Below are 20091 nucleotides of genomic sequence, written 5' to 3' on the forward strand. Positions count from 1 at the left end.
CTGGTTATGGTGGGAAGAACGTGCAGGCGCTGGTTATGGTGAGAAGAATGTGCAGGCGCTGGTTATGGTTGGCAGAATGTGTATCCGCTGGTTGTTGGTGTGCAGAATGTCCAGACACTGGTTCTTGGCGTGCAGAATGTGCAGTGCAGGTGCTGGTTCTTGGTGTGCAGGATGTGTAGGCACTGGTTCTTGGCGGGCAGAATGTGCAGGCGCTGGTTGTTGGTGGGCAGAATATGCAGGTGCTGGTTCTTGGCGTGCAGAATGTGCAGTGCAGGTGCTGGTTCTTGGTGTCCAGGATGTGTAGGCGCTGGTTCTTGGTAGGCAGAATGTGCAGGTGCTGGTTGTTGGTGGGCAGAATGGGCAGACACTGGTTCTTGGTGTGCAGGATGTTTAGGTACTGGTTTTTGGTGTGCAGAATGTGCAGGCGCCGGTTGTTGGTGTGCAGAATGTGCAGGCGCTGGTTCCTGGCGTGCAAAATGTGGGACAAGCATTGTGACTGAGTGTCTGGCAAGATACCAGCCATTTGGAACTATGTGGATCGCTGGATACCAAAGTAGGTCTGAGTCTGCCCTAGGTTTGTTATTATTTTGAGGGACAGCTAAAAAAATTTAACTGCATGTTTTTGGAATATGGAAACGGAGTACCTGGAGGAAACCTATGCAGACTTCTTGCAGATTGTGTCCTGGCCGAGATTCGAACCTGGGACCTAACACATGGACACACAAAATGTTGTTTCTGTGTAAATGTGTCCAGTTAACAGTCAGTCACCTGACTTGGCTAATAACAGATTGGTTTCAAAAGTTTTCTGAACTTTGCACTTTGATCCAACATGGTTTTGTCCCCTTTAAAATCAAATGTAAACTGGTCCTCATTATGTTTTATAACAAAGTCATTAAACGCATTAGTTTTATCATTTGTTTGTCCTCCTTTGTGGCTGTCTGTTCTCCTTTGTGAAGTCTGATAACATTCGTCTGGAATGGGAAGCGATTAAAATCTCTCTGCCATCAGAGGTACGTCTTAAAACGATGAGATTATCATCATTACCGTCTGCAGGAATTGCAGATGATCATTAATGAGAGACTGCATATTCATTTTTTTATTATCCTTTATTTAGATTTCCTGTCAACCAGCGCTATTTAAATCCGCAATAATTGTCACATCATACATCCAGATTGACAGTCGTCGTTCCACTTGGCTTGGTGTCATTTGGGAGACGACTGTCTCTGGAACACTTAGAATGACTGTGTATTGCCTTCAAAATATTGAGACGCTTGGAAATCAAAGACGACCTTCTAATAAATGCCAAATCTTAAAAATCCTATTTGGGTAACACATTGCAAGTAACTTAAGTATCAACCAGGCCATTTGTTTCACTTAATTTGTTTTACAGTAACAAGCGTTTCATAATAGAAGTTGCTTGTGTTCTCATTACTAGCTTAAAGCAAATTAAAATTTCTTACAGATCTCATCAGATGTTTGTACGTTACTGAGCTTCCAGCCATTGTACAAAGCTTTATAGGAGGGATTTTGACCCAAAATGATCAGAACAAAAGCCAAGCAAGGACCTTGGAGCTACAAAGAAGCTCACATCTCACTGTCTTGGAGTTTAAGAAAACAAAAAGATCCTTTAGGTTTAAAAAACAATTGTACAGAAAAAGTTATATAGCCTTTTTTTTGATTCCAAACCTGTGATGGAGGCAAATTTAAATAATCTTCTGGGTACTGGGTCGCAACACATCCGTACTACGATGGCATCATGAATGAGACCTAAAGAACCTGAAGTAAAGTTCCACTGGTTTATGAATAATGAGGTTGCACAGGATCAAAAGAAAAGATAAGCATTGAAGTAAAAGGACAATGGATTAAATTGGACTTTTCATTGACTTCACAAAGCTTCTGGAAAAAAAGTCCTGACCACTTATTATATACATCAACCTAATTTGATTATTTTTTTCATAGCCTTTTCTTTAATTACAACAAAGGGGTTCTTGAGCTCAAGTGAGGTAAATTTGCCTTAGCTGATGTGCTTAGGCTAGGTACACAGGTCAAATGATTCTCGTCTCAGGGCTCATCTTGGATGAGAATCTGACGTGTCAGATCCACGAAAGACCGAAGATGAACGACCGCAATGGAAGTGAAGGGAGGAGAGTGCAGCAGGGAGCCGCAGTCTTCATTCTACTAGAGAACTGACTGCAAAATTATAACATTGGGCTTGATTTAATAAAGCTCTCCAAGACTGGACAAGATAGACTAATATGAGGGAAACTGAGTTATCCAACAAACCTGGTATGGATTTCTTAAATTCATTTGCTATTAGTTGGCAAACTTCTTCAATCCTGGACCAGATACATTCCAGTTTTGCTGCATCAACCAAGTTTGTTCATGATAGTCTATCTTCTAAAGTCTTGGAGAGCTTTGGTGAATCAGACCCATTGTAACAAATGACAAGGTGATCTATGAAGGCTATTTGTAACCAAAGAAAATAACAGGTACCATTCCATGGATTTGCTTGAGATTATCAAGTCTTAGAAAACTTCATCAATAAAATGTTCACGTATTGTGACCTTTATATATCTTTTAAAGGTGATGACATTATCAGCTTAGTAAGTCATGTTTTGCACCTGCCTGGCTGCAAATGTACCTACCGAATTTAGAAATTTGTATTGTGGTCAGGGGGATGTGATTTTATTGTTAGGAGAATTTGTGTTTTGTGGAGCTCACTATACCTGCTTGCATGTCAACAGAGTTCCTGTTTTTATCTCTGTTGGTCATTGACTTGCAGAACATTCGGGAATATTTCTGAACGTCTTCTTTTTTTTTGCAGCTAAAGCCAATTCTAAGTGTGGTCCGACGTTCTTCCCATGTGCCAGTGGGGTCCACTGCATCATTGGGCGCTTCCAATGCAATGGACTCGAGGACTGTCCAGATGGCAGCGATGAGGAGAACTGCAGTGAGTATCTTTGACTTTGCACATTGCAGGTCATATTGGCCAGTCTATTTTAAATCATGGGGATAAGGAATCCATACTTACATTTCATGTGTTTCCCTTCTTCACTGCCTGCTGCTAATGGATAAATACCCAGTGCTTCCTTGTATGGAAGAACATGTGACTATCTCCGGCCCCTTTCCATACCTGAGTACGCAAATCCTGTCTTATAAAGGAGGGGTTTTGATCCAGTGTTGGATTGGAATTTATTTAGAGTTAGAGTTTTGCAGGGAGCTTCAGTGGGCGAATGAGGTGAGGGGCAAATGCATTGAATGCATTACCTTCCTACTCACCCTGCAAAGTGATCTTGTTGCTACCTGGAAAGTTGTTACCTGTAAACATAAAAATCTAGTTGTCTTTAATGCCGCATAGCTAGAAGGTATAGCAGATACTGTGCTTGGTTATGGATAATTAATGCAACAGTGGCCTTTTTTTTTTTTTTTTGATGTACAGATCAAAGAGGTCAACTACTGCTACATGGACAACATTTTCCGAGATGTACCTTTAGAAGTGGCAGGGCAGATGATAAAACGCACTCATGTAATTTACCCATGTGACAGTGCTAAGGCAGTCATTGATTTTACAAGGATATCCATAATTCTGTAATAGGCTAAAGCTCTGTAGCTTATTCTTTCCAACTCCTGGTTAATTAATGGAGTGGTAGAGAAGCAAAAAGAATGTTATTATTTCTTTTTGTCTTTGCAGGTCTGCAGTAAAATGTAACTGCACACTGATTTGTAACTGACAGGGTTTGGGAATGGGCAACCGATATTACGAAAGCTACAATAACACTTTATAGTAGACCTGCTGCTTAGTTCTGCATAGGTAAAGCACATTTTCACTTTAAGCAGTCCATTTATTTCATATTTGTCAGGTAAACCATCACATTTCATAATGCTTTGTAAATCTAAAGAGGATTGTACAATCGGATTGTCATTTTATGACCAGCATAAGAGACTGTAAACTGCTTTTTTGCATAATTTTCTTGCATATTGCCTAAAGTAAAGGCAATTGCAGAATCATAATTTGAATTGAAAAGATGCACATAAATATAAGTAGCAACATAAACATCATTGTGCTGGTGTTCCTAGTGAGAAGTGAACCCTGGACCCTATTGCTGAAAGCATGATTGCTTATTTCTTAGTCTGTGTGAGTGGTACAATGGCGGAATTGTAAATGCTTGGTTTGTTTTCTTGGATGTGAATCGCGGTCCACTCAGCACCCTGACTCTTCTCTCTTCCAGCTGCTCACCCGCTGCTCTGCTCTACATCTCGATTCCACTGCAAGAACAAGCTGTGTATAGACAAGAGCTTCGTCTGTGATGGGGAGAATAACTGCAAGGACAATAGCGATGAGGAGAATTGTCCAAGCTCTCAAGGTAAAGTCAGGATTAACCCATTTCATAGCGTGTTCCTGCAATTCTGAGCACCTGGTTATATGTATAGTAGGGTGAATCCGTGACTAAAGTCATAATTAGATAACCTTATAACCTTAAGCCGGGCGGTTTAACAGTCATACAATTCAAAATGTGACAAGTTGTTCTCTGCACAAAAAATCTGTGTTTATGTATCCTTTACAGTGCTGCAGGTAATGGGGACCAGCACTACCCAGAAGCCCCTTCTGTAATTTAACTTTAAAGGGCTGCTTTAAGCAGTTATTAAAAAAAAAAGAAAAGAAATGGAAACCCAATGCCAAATTAAAACTGTATAGCCCTGAGTTGCGGTTCTGCTCCAATCTAAAGGGGAAGTTCATTGAAATTTCAGCCAGGTGTGGTGGACTATGGAACCCTGCCTTTCCCTGACCCTCCTTGTTCCATTCCAGATACAGAAATCAATTTCATTTCCAGTGAAACAATGCCACTGCCTTGGATCCAAAGTGATTGCCCACACACTACGTGTAGGAAAGGGGCACTTGGTTTTTTTAGCTGCATCTTTAGGTGCTGACTCTGGGGGCATTTTGCAAATTTGTGCAAGCCTGGTAATATCAGGGGGGGGACGGTGATAAAAGCAGGAACATAGTTACATAGTAGGTCAGGTTGAAAAAAGTCCTTTAAGTTCAACCATTAGGGAAATAAACATATCTCAGATATAAAACCTTATGGACATAGTTGATCCAGAGAAAGCCAAAAAATATCGCTGGTACAATTCCTTTCAGATTCCATGAGGCAATCAGATGTTTCTTGGATCAACAGTCACTGTTATCTTTACTTTAAACCTTAATACCCAGTTATATTCTGTGCTTCTGGAAAAGCATTCATATTTTTTTTAAAGCAATCTATACCGTAGTAGTTGCTGAAACTACTTCCTGAGGAAGCCGATTCCACATTCAACATGATAAATAAAAAACAAAAAGTAATGCTGGGACATTCTCTGGAGGGGAAAGAAATGTTTAGGTATAAATCTCTTCAAAGCCCTCAATAAATCTATAGAAAAAAATCAGTAAAAGTACATCTATAAAACTATTTCAGGCCTTTAGAAGTAAACTTATCCCGTGTTTATTATGAACAACAAAGAGAAACAGAAATGGAGGCTGCCACCGAGGGGGCGAATTATATTACTTCAACAAATGGAAGGAGCAGAAAAATAATGACAGGTACTTACAGGTCATCACTGTCATACAACTACTATAAATGTTACAGAAGTGAATCTTTTGAGACCCCCCCTAATGTATATGGTTCATACAATATGGTTGCATTTCCCTTTCATTCTTAGGGCACAAACATGTGTTTTCAAGTTAAAAACAAAGATTTATTTGTTCAAACATATTTAAAACAGTACACAGTCCACCATAAAATCATAAAAAGTCATGGTACAAAAAATAAATATTATAACTCTTCACATTAATTTTGTTTTTTTTATATAAACGGTTCTGGAGACATCTCTATAAAATGTAAAACGGTTTTACCAGAGGGGAAAAATTTCATTTGTTGCGTTTCACAGAACTATGCTGCTTCCTCATGAATGAGCAAAGGGTCTGAAGAGAAAAGTAATAATGATAATAAAGCAATAGAGGATCTAAAAAAAGAACAAGTGTTGAAGAAAAATATAAAACCAATATCATACTTAATTTGTTATTTCCTGTATCAAAAAGAATAGGTTGCTGTAACAGGCAACGGACCACCCAAAAGGAGGACAAGGGGTTCAAAAGGCCCAGGTAGGAGAGGGGGAACCCTGGAGTAGGGGGTCTTGAACAGAGTAGAATTCTATAAAAAAATAACTAGGTCCATCAAACTATTGGTGTTAGGGGAGAACAAGGTAAGATTGTATGACCTCCAAGGAAACGAGATTGAAAGAAATGACAGGTACTCACAGGTTTTCAGTCCTCTGTCATGCACCCACTTAAAACTTTATGCGAGTGAATATTTTCAGAATGCCCCCTCTTATGTATACAGTTGGGCCAATATGATTGTACTTTCCTACTCTTTTTCACTCGCCATAGGTCCTCCGAATGGTGTGGGATCAAAGTTAGATTGTATGACCTCCAAAGGAATGGGAAGTTTTATAATGCAATTTAGAGGAGGCTCCCAGAAAAAAATCAAACAAAAGGTTCTTTAATATAATCTATAGGAAGGTAAAACGTGCCTCCTCCTAACAAAAGGAATTCCTTGTGAGATCAGAAAAAAGTAGACTTTATAATGCGTTTAGCAGGACGTGGACTGCGGTTGATTTTATTCTGGCTGCCATGTAGCACAGGCACTGATTACTGTACCAGTAGAAGAAAAATCTGTGAAAAGATACAGAAAATATAACCAGGGACATCTAACACCGCAAACAAGCAAGAACGAGAAAGCCGCCTGAAAAAAAGTGACTTTCAGGTAAAAGTTATAGTATTTTGAGGATCTGAGTACTCACTAAAAATACACTGCGGCTTGTCTTTAACAGACGCTTTTACTCTTTGTGAATCATTGACGAGTATCTGGATCCCAGGCAGAATAGCCCAGAGTTCCAGACACAGTTGCCCCAATTTACCTCTGATAAGAAAGGCTTCTGATCTCAGTCAATGAAAGAGATCCGTGAAATAGGAACACAACGGTGATCCTTTCATGTCCTCCCCGAGACTCGGGGGTAAGAGTATGGCAAAGGAGGCCCCGGGGGAGCCAGGCCCTTAGAAAGTGATATATCAAAGCGGCAAGGAGGAGGAGAGGAAACAGGATTCTGCTGACTTCAGAATTATCCAAAGCAACGCAGAAGCTGCGAGGCAAAACTGCAGCCTCAGTGCGACGGGATGCACACTGCACCATCACATTCAGAGAGTAGCGAGTTCCATTTCCCTTTAAGAAATAACGTGTTGTCAATTACCGAGCTCGCTTAGCCTGACGGCAGCCATCTATTATTCTCAGAGCACCAGCCTGACTGGATAATTGGAGAGAATGCAGTTTTCTGCTTGATGATTCTAAAAATAAGATGATCCCGTGAACTTATTTACACGTTACATGCAGGTGCAAAACCTTGATTCTTCATCTCATTACTCAGCGCCTGCAGCGAGGTTGAGGTTTAGGAAGGCATATAGTATGCACTGCTGTGTTCTGCCCTGATTTAAAGCTGAACGCCGTGCCAAATGTGGGGGTGTACTTACTTTTTACATGTAACATTTTTTTTTGTCCTATTAGAATGCACCATGTCAGTTTGTGTCATGTGTTCAGCTATACCACCTTTATTTGTAGGCAGAAATCAAATGTTTCCCTATTCAAGTATGTTAAAAATGTAAACCATTTCCATGAAGTGTACCTATGAGTTTATATCACTACACCTCTGCCATTTACCTATAGATTGCACCAATTATCTCTGCCCCCTCTTCCAATTAACTCCGGATTGTGTGCCAATTACCTCTGCCCCCTCTAACATTTAACTACAGATTGAGCCAACTACCTCTGCCCCCTCTTCCAATTTACTCTAGATTGTGGGCCAATTAGCTCAGTCCTCTTCACTAATTACCTCTGCCCTCCCTACCAAATTAGCTGTGCCCACAGTGGCCATAAAGCAGCATAAAAGACATATGTGAAATCTTTTTTTCAAAATCTGTGAAGTACGGTTATGTTTTTCCTCTTTGTTGTAGGGAGATTTACACGTCTTTCCTATCCTGGTGACACACTAGGAAGTTAGAAGGAAATCTCTCAAGGGCAAGGGTAAAATTCTCTCTTAGGCAATTGTCACCTTTAACTCGAAGTGTTCTCCCCAGCCTTTTTTAGGCGGGCGAACCACTCAGCACTTTTCAGTAACAACCCGGCTGTTTTTTGGGTGGTTCCTGAAAAGTTTTTTTTTTTTTTGCCACTAGATGCTAGTCTGATTACTATTAATATTCAACCACCTTACTCTAAGCCTTGCCCCAGCCTGAGAATGAACAGTAAAAGGAGAAGCAGCACAGCAATGAGCTCATCCCATTCTGTTTTCCTATCATTATGCTTCATTTTCACACATGCACCAATTGGCTGTTTACACTGCTACTTCCTCACACTCTAGCCCTGATTGACAAGACAGCAATAGGCTGATACCAGGCCAAAAGTAGCTACTTACTGTACCCCTTGCATTAAAAATACATTTATTAATAAATTAATGCATTCATTTTTGTCTTTTAAATCTGCCTCGAATTTAGATTTAACTTCACTTTGACCCATCACAAAAGGAATAAAAAAGAAGCAATACGCCTGGGTATGTCCACCCCCTCCCTCACTCAATTCTCACAATTCAGCACATCAATACCAACTATATGGCTCTTTATTACGAGTTTCTACATAACAAAACAAATCCATTTGTAATACAGGAGTGCTGATGCTCAAGACAAGTCAATGTGTTCCTTTTCCTTAGTCTTCTATTATAGCAAAATGTTTATGGAAATGTTAATCTGTAATCTTTTCATCTCCAAGTTGGGAACACTGCGTGCGCCATTTCCAAGTGGCAGGCTTTAGGCTGCTGCATTAAACAACCAACAAAAAAAAAAGTTCAGGAGTTTCTTGTGTCTTTGTCTTTTTTTTTTTCTTTGTACCATTTAATACTCTGCCTTATGTTCGCAGCTACATTTTGTTTTGTAAATGCTAGGCGGAAAGTCAGCTCTAAGCGAGGTTTGCGAAACGCGTTGTTTCTCTCAAGTCCATTGGGCCTCCTGCAAACGTATTAAATGGTAATGTGCTCTTTTATTTTCAATCTGACACATGGCTCTATGTTCCTGGCAGCCAGGAGCCTTTTTTTACTCTGCTGGATCACTTCCAAATTGCCCCGGTTGCCATGGCAATGTAATTTTGAAAGCTCGCCTGAAAATACGACATGTTTCGCTGGGTCTCCTTGCGCTCTGCCAGGTCACCTTTGTAACTGAAGGAACATATATGATCGTAATTACATAGTGGATCTGGTTGGAAAAAAATGTGTGTCTGTAAGGTTCAACCGTCCGAAAACGTAAGTGTCCTCGGGAAAGGCAGACCAACACCCACTTCCCCCGGGCAATTACACCCAAATGACTCTGCAAAGGCATTTAGGTCAGTTCCATATCCAATTATTTTGACACAAGAAATTAGGAACCTGCTGATATCCAGGTAAATCAGAATCAGAAAGTTTGTACACCTTAGGAAAACTGTCCTGAAACTTTGTATAGCATCGTATAGTTCTGTCCTAATGCAATACTTTTTTTTTTTTATCCTAAATTAAAATTAAGGTAAACAATCCAAAAAGGAAAAATGCTAGTTCAGTATTCTACCCAGAATTTTTTTTTAAGCTGGGTGGGAAGAAGCTGTGGGTAGGTGATTAGGTGATGACTGCATTGTGACCCAACTTTTCAGTAACCACTCCAAAACAGATAAGTGATCACTAAAAAGTGCCTGGTGGTGCGCCCAGCTGAAAGGGCCTGGGGAGAACACTGTAAGTACATCAAATGCCCACAGATGTAAAAGAATTCCTGAATTTCTAACTTTCTACTTGAGTTGACAACACAGTGCTTTTTGCTGTGCTGAAATCTAAAGCTGTGTTGCCAGCTTTGCCCGATTTCTCTTCTGCAATGACTGCACCCCCCTCCACATCCCCAAATTATAAATGGAGAGTGGTCTGCAGTCCAGGAGGGGGAGGCAACACTGGGATCAGTGTAGCGGGGGCAATATTATCAGCTCATTACAGAGCGTCCAGAGTTTAGTGGAATTCTGGCAGATCATCTGAGTTTTATGCACCTGCAGCATCTTATGAAATTGGACTACAGAATGGGCCTGATTTATTAATGCTTTCCAAGGCTGGAGAGGATACACTTTCATCAGTGAAACTGGGTGATCCAGCAAACCTGAAAAAACCTGGAATGTTTTTTTTTTAAATCATTTGATATATGTTAGCAAATGTTTTGACCAAATCCTTTCCAGGTTTGTTGGATCACCCAGCTTCACTGATGAAAGTATATCCTCTCCAGCCTTGGAGAGCTTTAATAAATCAGGCCCAATGAGTGAGAAAATAACACGATAAAGCCTAAAATTTTAGATCTATAAAACAGATACCGCAAGCATGTAAAATACCATGGTTGCATATAGGATTGCATTAAAGTTTGTGCTCACACTGAAGAGCAAAAAAGAATACTATTGGCACCACCACCTCGAAGGACTGGAATGCTTCAATATATGATAGATTTGTATTAGTTTTTTTTTGGATTTTATTGTAAGCACTGCAAAATTAATCCCATGTGCTTGCTAATTTCAGTGTACTTTTCCTTTTAAGCTTTAGTTTTAGTTCCAATAGACAAACTGACATGTAAAGTGGTCTATGGCGTCCTTCATCAGTCTGCCATGGTGGCATTATTGAACAAGTGATTGGGAATGATCACTGTGCAGTCCTATGGAGTAGAGCACAGCAGGGTTCCACTCACCCTGCCCCTACCCCCTCCATGGTTCGAAGTGATGATGTGTGTACAGCGCCCGTCCATCTGTCACTAGAAACAATCACGAAAGATTGTTTCCAGCACCAATCCGACACCTATCAAACGTCTGTACCAAGCTCCTCGGAATCCCAGTATTCATTCCCCCTGATAAGCCACTTTCTAACACATTGCATTGTTACAATCACACAAGGCACTTCCTGATTTAAAAATCGCCAGCGTATTTCATAAAACAGCCATATTTTGTTGACATTCTTTCTCTGACCGCTCGCTGCTTTTATGTATTCCCTATCCAGCTCAGAGTGATGACTTTAATCCTGAGTGACTCGCTGCGCTATTACCAGGGATAGAAATATTAAAACACAGGTCATTGTTGGATTACCGGTGACACTAAACCACGCCGCCAGCAAACAAACACTACTGCATCATTACCACTTTCAGAAAAACACTTCCCCCTCCTTCCCCACCTATGGAGAGAATGTATTTTGGGTAAACTCTAATTGAATTCTCTGCTTCTAAAAAGATTCCTTGTCACATGTGAGCACAGCGCAAACAATCACAGCAAGCACGTGACTGCGGCTAAAATGCATTTTATCCCATGCTCCCTGCAGCGTTAAAAGCTTTCAAGTCCACCGCAAGCGAGAAGACTTGTTAGCGGCAAAGCTTGATAGGTGGTCTTCCTGCTGGTCTACGTCCGGCCTCTCATTGTCGGGGGATTAACCATCAGGCATATGGAAGATATTAAAAGAATTAATCACGCCACAGCCCCTCTTTGTCCCTTCATTGTATAGTAGAAATTTTTTGGGCAACCGCAGGAAATTGTATAAAATATATTCATTAATTTAGCCTAATTATGGGTAATTTAAAGGAAGAATGCCTTGATCAAAAGGAATGAAATTCTCCTTTTCAAGGTATGTTCACCGTGCCGCCGTTGCTGGTAATAACACACATGTGGGGTTATTTATTGAAATCAGCAGTGGTCCTTTCCAACGCTAATAAGATTACCGTGACCCCAGAACAAGTCGCTGGCTGTTAATAGTGGTCTTTAGTGGAGGTCTCTGGCTTGCTGCTGCAATTAATTGTTAGCATGTGCTGTACTGTTACAGGAGGTTTTTTGGTAAAAGGCAATTCCAAGTATAAAGCAGAATAGATATGCTGATGCCTTACATAAAAGATTGCAAATTTTTGCCACATTTTACCCCTAAACATAGTATTTATCTACTGTAGTTAGGCTATAGCAGGATTTTCATGGTACTTATGAATTTCATTTGTTCTGTCCACCTTTTATTGTTCACCATAAGCTTGCTTACGTGGGCAAGCTTGGATTCATGGTGGTGTAATGGAAAAAAAATTGCGGCAAATTTCAGTAACCACCCACTCTGGGTTTGAAAACTGATGTATATGTATTATGTTCCTGCTGGCTAGCATCTCTGCATTATGCAATTAGGTGCAGAAATATTAGGAATAATATCACCAGTAAAGTTTCTAGCACCTCCTTCTGCAATTTTGTGGATTCCTTCATCAAGTTCACTATAAGGACCACTGCAGACAAAGCCAGTTAAAAACTGTGAGATTGTAATTATTGTATGGCTCCCAAAACCCCCAATAACCATTTTATTTATGGTGCCGTTCCCGAAAAACTGCACTGACTTAAGTATAAACCTAGGGGACAAAATTCAGTCCTTACTGCTAACATTCAAAACCTAATTAATACAAATGCCTATTAGGTTAATGTGAATAAATACATACGTTTGAGTTGTTTTTAAAACATTTATTTAAAAGAGGAAAAAATTGGTCACATAGGTTCAGTCTATTTATTTTTTAACAGGTAAAATTATTCTTTTTAGTTGGTTATGAAGGGTCACTTGCTCTTGCATGATCCTTGGTGCATGGTTGGTTAGCTACCAGTAGATGGAGCTGTGTCCTCATGCAAAATGTGTAACTAAAATGTCCCAGATCCCAAGAGTTTGTTACACTGTTTACATGAGGACACAGCACCATCTACTGTCGTGACCCCGTACAAACATAAAAAAATTTTTAATAGCATTTTCAGGTAAAAAATAGAGGAAAGTAATAAAAATTAGAGGAAGTCTCTCTTTCCATAATGAAGCCAAATCTCATCTATGCAGGTTGTCACTAAAACATATGTCCCTGTTGGGTTATTTCCCTCCCTTCCTAGTCATATGTCTCCTGTTGAATTTGCTATTCCCATTCCTCTCTTCCAGCTGACATCTTGTGGTGACACAGACTGTACATTTCTATTAGTAGTTTCCAATTCTTTTAACAAATCTAGAGTTTGACATGAAATCCTTTGGGCCCTTTCATTATAGACCTTCCAGACCACTTCCAAACCACACTGCAGTCTTTTTGTATTTAGAGGAACCAAAATGATTTCTTTGTTTTGGTTCAGTAAAAACATTTGCCGTGCTTAGATGGGTGTAGCTCCCAGATCTATTGTTGATGTTGAATTCATAATCACCTAGTATTATAGTATTAGTCTCCCTTTTTAAAACTGCCATTCAGAAATACTTTGTGGCGTCAGATGATTCATCACGTTCTTCAATGCATGAATGTGTCTGAATTCTCAGAATTCTTTTGACAAGTGTGAGTAAATCATATTTCCGATGGACAACGTAAGAGCTGAATCATTGCCTTTGCATTGTATTATTCCCAGGTTACCACTAAAATGTTTGGGAATTTTTTGTTGCTATAAGACAGAAATGATAAAAGACATGTAATAATGCGAGGTGATTGATGACTCAGATGAGTCCCAGATTTACCAGAACACCCAGTGTGAAGCAGTGATATATCGAAATCTCCAGGAACAGTGCGGGATCACAAAGAGCTGGTCTTTGATGCTGTACAAGGAGGGTTGTAGAGCATGCAATATCTCTTGTCTGGACTACTGTAACCTCCTCCTCTCTGGTATTCCACTAACCCGACTCTCTCCGTTACAATCTAATATGAATGCTGCAGCCAGACTCATCCATCCTTCCCTTTTTTCCTCTTCTTCTGCCTCTCTTTGTAGTTCTCTTCATTGGCTTCCATTTCACCTTAGAATCAAATTCAAGCTCCTGTTCTTTGCCTTTAATTCCCTCCACAGTTTTTGTCCCACTTAACTTTCTGCCCTGATAGAAAAATCCACCCCTAGCAGCTCTCCTTGCTCCTCAAATGACTTCCTCACTCATAACCTCATCGCACGCATGGCTTCAAGACTTTTCTAAAGCTGACCCCAGTCTCTGGAATAGTCTTCCTCATCCTATTCGTCTTGGTCCTACTTTCTGCTCATTTAAAAGAGGACTCAAAACACATCTTTTCAAACTCACCTACCCGTCTTCTTCTGTTTCCTAAACCCTCCCTACCAACCAATCTGTATCCCCCCTCCTATTATGTGCTACTTCCCCACCTCTTAGATTGTAAGATCTTCAGACAGGGTCCTCTCCTCCTCCTGTGTCACAGTCTGTATCTGTCTGTCATTTGCAACCCCTATTTAATGTACCACCCTGCACAATATGTTGGTGCTATATAAAAACTGTTTTTAATTTTATTAATGTATATGTATCTTTAATAATTTTAATATATTTACAAAAAAACATTTTTTCTAAGCTTTTTTTCTTATTGCCCAACTGGTCCCACACATTGACCCTCCCTTTACACAACACTTCCAGGAATTTCTGTTTCCTCACAAGCCCAGCTCGCTACTATGCATTTAGTTTTACTGCTGCATTTGCCTGATGGCTTTTACTACTATGTATTGATCTTCATCAAATGAAGAAGCTTTCCATTGAGGCAATGCTGGTTGGCAATGGCAGGGCTTCATTGCACCTTAAAAATAAAACATAGATTTAAAATTTACAATTCTACAATAAATTCTTTTGCTAGCATCTTCATAATCTTCATTTAGGTTCAGAAATACTGGGTGTATTATCACCAGCATCACAATTTTGTGCACCTCCTCTGGAGTTTCTTGGTGCTGCTTCCAGCAAGGGCCACTGCAGGTGGAAAAGTGACGATAACATTATTGTATGGCTCGCAAAACTCTCAATATCCACTTTGGTTCTGTTGCCTTTTTGTGCAGATTTACTGCTCGTGCACTAACACAACTTCACTCAACATCTTCATCAATCTACTTCTTGTAAGATGAGGGCATATCTTTGTGTCCGAAGGGGGAGGGCATTAACTTACCATAGGCTAATAGGACAATGTTGAAGCAGCACCAATTTGGGTGCCATTTTGAGTTTCAAATAAGTGGCCAACCCGTGATAGCATAGATCTGGAATGAAGACTTACTATAGGGACCAAACGTTGATTGGTTTGGTTGAGCTTTTGCCCTGATTGACAAATATGCGCAGTATTCGTGTTGAATTTGGCACATGATTGCTCTTTGTTTACGCGCCCTGTAGCAATGACATGTTCAGAAACCTGTTGTCACTGCATCCCCCAAAGCTGCCATCTTTGCCTCTGACTCTTTGGGTCTACCTCCATCCTTTTTGACCTTTGGCCAGCCACTGATGTTGAAATTCGAGTGCATGCATTGGAGTTACATTGTTCCCAGTGTCTTTGTCTATACTTAATAGTGCTGTACACTGTATGTGCCAACATTGTAAGCAAAAAAAAACGGGGAAAAGATTTTTTTGGCATAAGAAACTGTGCTTGACTCTTTGGCCAAAAACCTCTACTAACTTGGCAAATTTTTTCCCACTTTATTGAAAAGGTATGTCTACAAATAAATACGTGATTAGCGGCAAAGTGACATTGTGACCGTGTCTGTGTAAAACAACCCGACCCTTAATGTAAGTAATTGGTGGGACCACTGTTACTTCACACAAACAAAATCACAGTTTATCTTTAGTGAGGAATATTCATGTGCATGCCACTTTAAATAATAAGACTTTTTAAAAATTTCTTTTGAGGAAATTCTAATTAAGCCCCTCTCAGCTTCCTTAATATTTCATGAGTGCAATGAGACGCATCTTCATGGCAAGTAATTGTACCTTGCCCCTTGTGACAGTGTGAGTGCTTTGTGTGTCTTGTCACATACTCCAGTTGATGTGATTATTCAGCCGTAATTACCCGTCGCTCCACAAGGGTCACACACACAGAGGTCCCCCAGCGATACCTATTGGCACGCAGCTCTGCCAATGCTTCGGCTTCCGGCTGGAGGGGGTGGGGAAGGGTTATAAATGGGGCTTTGTCTGCTACTTGACCTGATTTGATTTGTTCTTGGATGTTCCCACTGCAAAAGCACTAGAAGCTTAATGTCACGCTTTTACCATTTACCTATACCGCATTCGTGCAGTACATTCTTCGCTTTCTAATATTTTAAGAGCCGCTTGAGGCAACACATAATGTTATTTTGTGAACGGTCAACACTTTCCAGGAAAAATTGCTGCAAAACTGAATTTAGAAAATGTATCTATTTTGTCCTAATTTAATCTCAACTCCAGGCTGGGCACCTACCAAGCCCTGGTGTTCGCTTGCATTTTCTTTATGTATCATCTCACCCCGACACATTTATTAAAGGCAAAAAATAAATATATACTTTATGTTCTAGGGTTCTTCCAGATTCCTCCAAATACTGCAAAATAATACATAATGGTGTAGCACTGCTTCTCTACTCTACCATCTATACAGAGGGGCTTATATGAAATAGATTCTCCGAATCATTCTTTCTATTCATTAAAATCAAAGTGTAGCAGTTCTCCAGCAACATTTCAAGCCTCTTCATCAAGCCCAGAGTTCACATGAAGGACTTTTAATCATTCACAGCTGCTCTCTGAATTTAAAGGAAATAATTTGCCAAATTATAAATAATTGGTAAAGGCCTTGTTTGGCTCACCTGGAATTGGCCAAAGAATTGTTGTGCAGATTTGTGGGCTTTGCAATAGAGCATGTTCAAAAAGTTGGGCAAGCACCAACGTAGTTATATTGTTATGCTGAAAAAAGTCCATTGAGTTCAACCACTAGGGAAACAAACATACTAGAAACCCGCATATTCCAAATAGAATAAAATACACAGAGCTGATCTAGAGGAAGGCAAAAACATTTTTCTAAAGCATAGTTCAATATCCTGCAACAGGGGAAAAAATCCTTCCTGATTGTTTAAGGCAATCGGTTGTTTCCTGGATCTACAGTCTCTGGTGTCATTCTTTTTAAACTTTAATACCCAGTTATATTCTGTGATTCTAACATATATCTCAGTGGCAGTATCGCTGTTTTTTGCAGAGTTTTTCTATAATCCCATCGTGGCTTGATGGCATTTGACCAGGCAGTGTGTTATTGATTATTCTCAGAAAGAGTTTTAAAGCAGAACGAAACCGCTACTACTCACCTATCCCCATTCCTTTGTAGGTTGCCCCCATCTTCCTTCATCTTTTTTTCCTGAAGACAATCCAGGGTCATCATGTGCACATGAGTTCATTCATTCCCAGCATGCGCAATAGAAGCCGTCATTGCCGGGTTTCCCAGGCAACCAATGCTGAGCTGCGCATGCGCATTTGACCGTTGCGCAGCGATCAGGCAAGTAAGAATAGTTATTGTAGAAGAGACATCGCTTGTCTCTTTCTGCACTAATTACCTGCCTAAATCTACAAAGGAAGACTTCAGTTCCCTTTTATAAGGAAGATGGGTCACAGAACTTTAGGACTCTACAGAGAGAACACAGCAGAAGCTGTTTGATTTTAGACTCTCTGTATCAGATTGGCAATTAAGGCTCTGTAAACTAAAGCTTTTGCCAACAATGAATGAAGTGAAATCAGAATTCAAGATCAGTAATATCAGTAACCCATGCTTGCTTTGGACATTTGTAGTTTGCACCATGGGCACAGTGACAGGATGACAATGCAGGAGCACAATTGGAAGACAAGGATAGAACATTGCCACCGTCAAACCGCAATTACCAGAACAATGACATTTATGGAAGTTTTAGCAAATATTTTTACAATGAAAGCAAAATCAAGCTTTTAAAATACAATAGCATTGTAAATCTTATCAGAAATTATAGTGATTGCCTATAGATCTTTGTTAAAGTGAACATGTACTGTGATATCCTGCAGGCTGCCACCCTACAGCTAATGCAATCTGAACCATAAAAGAAAAGGAAGGATTTCCCATGATGTACTGCCAGCTTTACAGCTCATCTCTACAACTTCAGTGTCATTTTCAATTTTCCATATGTGTTCTTTTTTTAAAAAAAAAAGTTTCTCCGGTAAGTGATCACAAGATAGGAGAGTGATTATACACGAGCCGTTGACGCATCACCTCGTCTAAATTGAGATGCATTTAACCGCTAAGCTGCTTGCGGTCCTGATCATCCTCCGCGTTTAATTCTACCTAAAATCACTCCGGCTGTCTCTTATTGACAGATTTGTCATGAAGCAGCTGCGTAATTGTCTCTTCCCCCATGAGAGATGGCTTGTGTTTCCTGCGAGCAACCTCCCGTCGCTAATTCCACATTGTTCCTACCGCTCAGCGTTTTCCCAGCATGCACTGGCCCCGTGCTGGGCACTCGAGAACATCGGTTTCTCCTACCGTCGGCTTCCTATACCTGGGTGACAGCCCGCAGTCAAACTCAGTTTTTTTTTTATTTATTTCTTTAAACAAACTGTATTAATTAAAATACCTCCTGCTGGTTCTTCCAGGCAAACGTAACTCTTGTAGCTAGTGTCTCAGATATCTCGCTTTGCCTGTACACAAAAGAGAAGAATGGCAAGGAATTTGCATAAGATTATCTATTTTTTTGTTTTTTATTATTGCCAACAGAATTTTGTTGCTACTAAATGATATTAAAGCTATCAAAACTACCAAATAAATGCTGCATATCAGTCCTTGGATGTGGTCTTGCATTCGTTTTCTCTTTTTCAGGCTCTTTTCTCCTAATTTGTACCTTTTAATCCTGCCAATACCACACTCTCTATCCTGGGGTGGTCTTGGAGTTTTCATACCTTTTAGATTCAACAGGGGTGTTTAAAGAAAGGAGGAAGGATTTTTTTTTTTTAAATATAGATCTATAAAATATTGCATGAATGTTTTTGTAGTTTCATATCCTGCCAGTGAGTGGAGCTCTTGTCTGCTTTTCACGTGTTTCCCAGGGCTTTCTTTGTCTCCTTTGTTGAAAAAAAAGCCTTTAGCTTATGCAGCATAAAGCTGAACTAAACCCTGTTATACTCACCTGTCCCTCTTCCTTCGTAGAGCTCCACCATCTTCTTCCTTCTCTTGCTTAGTGCAATCTTCAGCCATTTTGACCGTCCAGGCCTGGTTGACGTAACTCCCATGCAGGTGCGCAGGAGTCCTTTTAGTCCTGGCAAGTGATTTGTTCCAGTATTTCATGTCTTTGCAGCCAGGAATACAAAGTCTGCTTCCTCCAAATACAAAATTTGCCCGACCTGTGACACCTACCTTCTCCTTCATACCAATGTGGCTAACAGCCATGTTTATTTTGTGTACAGCATGTCAAATAATGCAATAAAAAAGTTGGTGCAGATTCTGATTACCATGCATTCAGCTGCTTTTGCTTGCATGCCAGAAGGTGCTGCAACAAATTAAACACCTGAAAATAGGGATCACATATTTTAAACACCAAACTGCAAGGGGTAGATGTGACTGACCACATGCGAAAATGGCCAAAAATGCGACCTAGGAGACAAGAAATCGGAATAGGCACCCAAACCACCTTCATTATCAGAGCGCCATATTATTCAGCAAGGGTCATTTATTTCTCTCCTCTTATAATTTATATTTCCCTTTTTATTTTCTGATTAGCTGTGTGTCTCTCTTGTATTATTCACCTATTTTTGTGCCTGGTTCTGTTTTTATTCACTTGCATGCATTGTGATTGAATAATATATGACACACATCTCTTAGTTACTTATACATAATGTATGTATTGGAAGCTTTCTGATTTTTTTATTCTCAATAGGAGGTCATCTAGTTGTTTGATCTCAAAGACGTTTCTGCCTCCCAGAATATATTATTATTATTTTTTTATCATATCTTGATTTAGATTGTGTGGAATTCAGGTTTTTCCCTTATGAATTGTCTCTCTGGAAGGAAGCATTTGTCAGATAACATTTGCATGTCATTGCTTAGGGTCAGAATATTTAAAATAGATTTTTTTCCCCTTTTTTAAATTGTCGGGGCATTTTGTTTCTTCCTCTTCTGATACATAAAAGTATATGATTGAATTTGTATTTTGGTTACTTGAGATTCATTTGAATTTGTATTTTGGTTACTTGAGATTCATTTAGCTATGCTGCAATGCACAGCCT

General features: G+C 39.9%; 1 protein-coding gene across 3 annotated transcripts in view; it reads left to right on the top strand.

Annotated features, from left to right (window-relative positions):
- Positions 1–20091, top strand: part of LDLRAD3 (low density lipoprotein receptor class A domain containing 3) — a 104240-nt gene that overhangs the window by 47597 nt on the left and 36552 nt on the right. For all 3 annotated transcript variants that reach the window (XM_072422133.1, XM_072422134.1, XM_072422135.1), the window contains 2 exons: positions 2825–2950; positions 4230–4364. In XM_072422133.1, the coding sequence (XP_072278234.1) occupies positions 2825–2950; positions 4230–4364 (261 nt within the window). The remainder of the gene's footprint in view (positions 1–2824; positions 2951–4229; positions 4365–20091) is intronic.

The sequence above is a fragment of the Pyxicephalus adspersus genome, chromosome 9, assembly GCF_032062135.1.
Source record: "Pyxicephalus adspersus chromosome 9, UCB_Pads_2.0, whole genome shotgun sequence".
NCBI lineage: Eukaryota > Metazoa > Chordata > Amphibia > Anura > Pyxicephalidae > Pyxicephalus > Pyxicephalus adspersus.